This window comes from Dryas octopetala, chromosome 3 (assembly GCF_963921425.1).
Source record: "Dryas octopetala chromosome 3, drDryOcto1.1, whole genome shotgun sequence".
Taxonomy (NCBI): Eukaryota; Viridiplantae; Streptophyta; class Magnoliopsida; order Rosales; family Rosaceae; genus Dryas; species Dryas octopetala.
The window spans coordinates 3,020,438-3,027,186 of NC_141368.1; the positions used below are offsets into that span (position 1 = coordinate 3,020,438).

General features: G+C 36.7%; 1 protein-coding gene across 1 annotated transcript; it reads left to right on the forward strand.

The window, feature by feature from the left end:
- The first annotated feature begins 2,042 nt into the window (after nt 1-2,042).
- LOC147289586 (pectinesterase 2-like) lies at nt 2,043-4,302 on the forward strand. Its single transcript, XM_086234676.1, has 2 exons — nt 2,043-2,919; nt 3,611-4,302. Exons 1-2 carry the CDS (start codon nt 2,043-2,045, stop codon nt 4,300-4,302), a joined length of 1,569 nt encoding a protein of 522 aa, XP_086090802.1.
- The last annotated feature ends 2,447 nt before the right edge of the window (nt 4,303-6,749 follow it).

Genomic DNA, 6,749 nt, shown 5'->3' on the forward strand with positions numbered 1-6,749 from the left:
AGCTATTTGGGCCATTTGGCATAGCCCATGTAATGTAATTTATGAAATGTAATAGGCCGGACAAATATTCTCCGCGATTTTCATGCCCAAGGCTTCCAAAGTCTTCTATTGCGCGCCCTTATATATAGGTTCTTCTTGGATCCATAGCTGGATCCACTTTCTTTTTTAATCTCTCAATGTTATTTTATTTTCTTCATATCTCATCCATTGAATTCATATGTCAATTTGGGGAAAAATAAATCATATCTAAAGATTTGACATAGATCCTCCCCTTCTCAATCTCTATAATTAAATTTCTGTCTATGATTTCATCCATGTAAGCTCATCTAAACAATGATAGAGAGAGAGAGAGAGAGAGAGAGAAAAGAGCTGAAGTTTTTTTTTTTTTACCACTAGGGCATGTTTGGTATATTGTATTACTCTGGATAGGAATAAATAGTCTATGTCAGTTGTTTGGTGTCAACTTGTATTATTTAATTATCTGATTATATAAACTGGACTGAGTTTTTAATACTCTCCTTACCTGACTAACTAAAACAACTCACACACCTGAGATTAGATAATACACGCTTAATTATAAAAAAATTGGGAAAACAAAAATACGCTAAAAACCAACAAACGCTATTTTCATCTTCTTCTCCCTAGGGTTCTTCTCTGCTATCTTCTCTACGGGTTATTTTCTTCACTTTTCTCCATGTAACCATCTCTCACTCTCTCTCTATCTCTCATACTCTCTCCAATATGCTTCTTCTTGCTTCTGTTTCTATGTTCTTCTCTCTTCATCTTCTCTTTCTTTATATATTTCCTCTTTTATGTATGGTGTCTGATTATTTCTTCTTATCCTTTCTTTTAGATTTGTTCAATAAATCCTTTTATTACATTTTTTTGGGAATTAGGTTATGATTTTTTTCTTCAAAGTTTTGCTTGGGCGGTATTTTAATTTCTTTAATTTCCACTAAGTTATTAAAGAATTTTAAAAAATAGTATGATTCGCTGCTATCCGATGGAGCACCAAATACAGTATAACTTAGTCATACTGTTTATCTGAAACAGTACCAAACGCCTGATAATATTCTGGATAAACAGTTAGTACTTTCCAGAACAGATTAATATTATCCAACAGAAATTAATCAGTACAGTCCGACGTACCAAACAAGCCCTAGGAGTCTAAGCTTCTATCGGGCACTAGTTTCTATTAGATATTCACGTATATGACTCAATTTGTTATTTTATCAAAAAAATATGACCACCTATGTACAATAATTTTTTGGTTTACAATAAACTAGACCATGAGGTACGCCATTGGAATTATATAAGGAATTGTTTGGTTGTGAGGCTTCTATGCAGTTCCATTATAAAATCATTTTAGCCCTAATATCATATTCCAGCAAAGGATAAGCTTATAATGTGTTAATTAGTTGGGAACTGGCCGGGATATATTCATTCATGTATAGAATTGAATCAATTAACAAGCATATATATACGCGTGAACTGTGGCCTAGGAGAGATGGACTGGCACGTTCTAATTAAAATCATATCCACGGACCACCATTAATTCTTCATAATCTGTGTATGTTTGAAGAGAATATTACACGTACAGTGCAGGCCGCGTTCTTAAATATAAAAATTATTAATTATATATGTCTTTTATATGATGCAGTCAATTCAATTGCTTGACATGTTCTTTTGTGAGTCTGTCAAGATAGTACACCTAGAATATGTTATAACTAGGAGAAATTATTCTATAACTAGAATATGTGATGGCATCAATATTGGTTGCGTATAGGACATCATAATTGATATATAATAAGAAATTATTCAATAATAAGATAAACATCAAGTATCTCTTTGTGTTCTTCTTATATATTAAATTTTCATATATTTCAATTTATATATTCGCTTACTATCTGCCTCCATGTATTCATACTAACAACCTCAAACCTCTCTGTCACTACGTATGTTGTATGTACCCGGCCCCCTATATATATATCCCACTTCTTATTTCTTAGCTACAAACCAATTCAAACCTAAACAAGCCAACCATGGCCATTAACCCAATTACTTCATTCATTCTATGCGTGTCCTTTGCTTTTCTATTTTCATTAGCCCTGTCTAAGGAGACCAATGTACTCTCCACCGGCATAGATTGGTGGTGCAATAAAACCCCATACCCCGAAACTTGCAAATACACCTTCAGCCATGACCAAAAAAACAGCTTCGCCCCCAAACAAATGTCCGACTTCAAAAAACTTGCGGTCCAAGTCGCATTGGAGCAAACCCTGAAAGCCCAAAGCCACAACAAGTGGCTAGGGTCTAAGTGCAGAAACGACAAAGAAAAGGCTGCATGGGCTGACTGCTTGACCCTCTACCAAGAAACCATCACCGCTCTCAACCAAACCATGGACCCCGCCACCAAGTGCACCGACTACGACGTCCAGACCTGGCTCAGCACAGCCCTCACCAACCTCGAGACATGTCGGGCCGGGTTCAAGGAGCTCGGGGTCTCGGACTTTGTGCTGCCCCTCATGTCCAACAATGTTTCCAAGCTCATAAGCAACACTTTGTCCATTGGCAACGTGTCGAATATTCCACCAGTGACTCACAGATACAAGGAGGGTTTTCCGAGTTGGTTTTCGCCGAAAAACCGGAGGCTTTTGCAGTCAACACCGGCTGCGGACGTAGTGGTGGCGCAAGACGGGTCGGGGAACTACAAGACCATACAAGAGGCGTTGGATGCGGCGAAGAAGAGGAGTGGGAGTAACAGGTTTGTGATACGTGTGAAGAGTGGGGTTTATAAGGAGAACCTTGAAATCAAACTCAAGAATATTTTTCTGCTTGGAGATGGGATGAGGTATACCTTTATCACCGGTAGCCGCAGTGTTGTGGGAGGTTCCACAACTTTCAACTCTGCAACAGTTGGTAAGCTTTTTCTCTCTCACACACACAAACTTAATTATGAATTGTCAAAACTCAAAACTCAAACAAGCGGCGGAAATTGTTGGTTTTCAACTTTTCAACTTTTGAACATGAAAAAAATAGATAAATAAAATAAAAGATAGAGGGTTGAAAAATTGGTAATCTCCAAACAAGAGAGGGTTAATTAATCTATATAGACTTAAAAGATATAATTTTGAATTTATAGCATTTTCTAAAGACTTATTTAGGGAAGAATTTTTTGGTATAACCCTCACTAGAACATGATATATTTATTAATATGATAATGGAATAGTATAAACTTGGTGCCCACTCATGTTATAACATGTAGATTACTAACATTACGAAACTATTTTAAGAGTTTTTGTAAAAACCATTTTGGAAGGAAGCGCTTATCTAGTAAGCATTAGAAATAGGTTTTTTTGGCTTCTAAAAACAAAATATCAAACCAGCCCTGAGAACTAGCTAGATTTGCTAAATATAAGAGCAGTATTATTTATATTTAAATCTCACATTTAATAAAAAGAAATATACAAGAAGGAAACATTTCTCATATAGAAGTGGTCAAGGAAGACTTAATTTTGAATCATTGAAATATACCAATAAACATATTGTATGATTTGTAATTGTCTGTAGTTAATATTTCTAACTCTTAATTGTTACTGTGTAATTACAGCGGTAACTGGCGAAGGCTTCATTGCACGCGGCATCACATTCCGCAACACAGCCGGTCCAGAGAACCACCAAGCCGTGGCCCTCCGGTCCGGCGCCGACCTCTCGGTCTTCTACCGCTGCGGCTTCGAAGGCTACCAAGACACCCTCTACGCCCACTCCAACCGACAGTTCTACAAAGAGTGCTACGTCTACGGCACTGTCGACTTCATCTTCGGCAACGCCGCCGTCGTCCTCCAGAACTGCATGATCTACGCCCGAAAACCCATGCAAGGACAAAAGAACACCATCACGGCACAGGGTCGGACCGACCCGAATCAGGCCACGGGCATTTCGATCCATGACTCCCGGGTCATGGCGACGAACGACCTTAAACCGGTGGTGGGCTCGGTCGAGACGTTCTTGGGAAGGCCGTGGAAGGAGTACTCGCGGACCGTTTTTCTGCAGACTTACCTTGACACTTTGGTGGACCCCGCTGGGTGGCTGGAGTGGGATGGCAATTTTGCCCTCACCACTTTGTATTATGGAGAGTACAAGAATACTGGGCCGGGTTCTTCCACTTCTGCCCGGGTTAGCTGGGGCGGGTATCGTGTGATAACGAGCGCATCGGAAGCTTCCATGTTCACAGTGAACAACTTCATTGGTGGAAACTCGTGGTTGCCTGCAACTGGTCTGCCGTTCACTAGTGGGCTATGATCATAAAAACATTAATTATTATTTTTATTTTATTTCATCTTTGTTGCGCTAATTTATTGCAATTCATTCTTTCATGTAATTAATTATGTTCATTAATTATTGTTGGAAACTTGGAATAACGTATTAATGTAACAAAATGTGGATTTTCGAAATTCGAATCAGATAAAGTCATAAAACCACATCGAAGCCCACTGAATTACCCTGGCCCAACAGACATAGTTCAGTAACACAAAATTGGGCTTAATAGCCTTAATTTGGGTAAGACCCCCAATAACCAACTAACTAAGGACATTGGCTACTATGCAAATGCACATGCGAACAGATGTAACGGTCCATAAAATTATATTCTAAGAACATGTCGATTCAACAATTCACATGTATCCCTATATTATATCTTCTCCGCACCATAACTCCAAGTTGAATTTAAAGGCAACTTCTAGTTGCATCATAAAACCTAATCAGTGCACCCATCTCTAGAAAAAGAAGAAAATTTTCATTTTTCAATTTTTCTTGTGGGTACGTGTATTGATCATTTTCATGAAGTGAGTGGCTGCCTCAGTAATGTGGTAGTGAGTGAGTAGTGTGAATAACATAGTCCTAATAATTTCAGCTTTCACTCCTTCCAGCTTTATTTGTTCTCATTTCTCATTCACATGATCATGGTTATAATAGGCACTACAATTTTCGAGGTGACATATAAACCAAAAAACAATCATATATATCTCCTGCCTGCTCATGAGTAATTATATAATTTTAGGTGAGACTTTGGCATTTGATAAAGGTGACAACCAAACACTAAAAACAAAATTATTAGAATCATAAATCACTTAATAGTCAATAGTCTTGTGTCTTCGTGCGTGTATACTAAAAACAATTGTCAACCATGCGTCACATTCACAAATTTGCACTTATGCTTTTTGCCTTTATCAGAAAAATGTGAATTTCAGTTATAAAAGAAAAATTTTATGAAATAAATATGCATAACATATTTTTTTCATATTGGAGTTTTGAGAGATGCAATATAAATTTGTAAATTATTATATTTGTTTGTATGTATACAGTGTTGTTATTGTAAATAAACTCTATCATGTAATAAAAGAGATAAGAGTAGATACATATAACATATAGGCTTTTTATCATAATAGTCTCTCTAGTTTCACTCAAACATTAAATTGGTCTCTAAAGTGTATTTTTAATCAATTTCATCTCTCATCTTTACCATCGAACATCAATTTGATTACTAAACACACTTTGAAAATTCGCAAAAAATAACTTGAGATACGAAAAAAAATTTCAAAAATTCCTATGAACTCGTCTTGACTACTATTATTTTTATATAGGTTCAAATTATCAAATTGATTTTCCAAAAAATTTGAAATTTCCAAACTAATTCCCCAAATTTTCAGGAAAATACTAAACGTCAATTTGATAATTTAATCCCATATAACAATAGTAGTAGTCAAAACGAGTCCATAAGAATTTTCGGAGAATTTTTTTATATCATGAGCTATATTTGACAAATTTTTAAAATGTGTCTAGAGTTAAGTTGATGCTTGATGACAAAAATAAGCGATGATATTGAGTAAAAATGCACTTTAAAACTAAATTAATATTTTAATAAAAATTGATGGACTATTTGTGATAAAAAAACCTAACATATATACATTTGTGATGAGTAACAGATATTTTGACAAATATAAAGCCACACATTACAAGCAAGTACCATATGACGTCCATTGTGGGAGGAAGTAACTTCACAAATTAGACGAAGATGTATAAAACATTACTTTAATCAATGGTCTTCTAATTTTATTTGGAAAAGGAATTGACCTTTGGTTGCACTGAAAAGGCAAAACAGTATGGACCATTGGACCTATCGTTCTGCTTTTTTTAATTCTTTTTTTCTTTTTTATGCTTTTGTTTTTGTGAAACAAATAGGGTCAAGTCAAAGGACCTGGATCCTCTGTCAGGTAAATTATACCAGATTGGTACCAGGCTTTTAATCCAAGCCCTTCAGTTTTCTTCAATAACTGAGATGTTGCCACATCACCCAACTTCTTATTTTCAGATTGGTACACTGCTTAGACCCACCCCATGGCCACCTCCCTCCCCTCCTTTCCTCCTCTCCCACAGTCCCCAATTCCCCACCTCCTCCCATTTTTTCCCTCTTCCTTTCTCTCTCCTCAATTCTCTCGGCATGATGACGGTGGTGTAAGCAAAGCCTCCAAGTCTGAAACTCACTTCTTCCTATACTCACCCTCTTGAATCACATCTAGAATTTTTGTGGGCATGGTGTGATGGTGAACCTTCAACAAGAAAGAAGCCCAAGCCGCAGGAGTGGGTGGTGCGGTGGGTGCGATGTGCTGATGGTGGTTTGTTTGTTTTTTTTTTTAATCTTTTCAATATTATCTTGGCCTATTATTTTATGAAAAAAGAGGATTTTTTGA

Excerpts from the sequence above, each read along its gene's own strand:
- LOC147289586 (XM_086234676.1), top strand. The coding sequence starts at position 2,043 with ATGGCCATTAACCCAATTACTTCATTCATTCTATGCGTGTCCTTTGCT. Across the intron at positions 2,920-3,610 it reads TTTCAACTCTGCAACAGTTG|CGGTAACTGGCGAAGGCTTC; the intron begins GTAAGCTTTTTC and ends GTGTAATTACAG.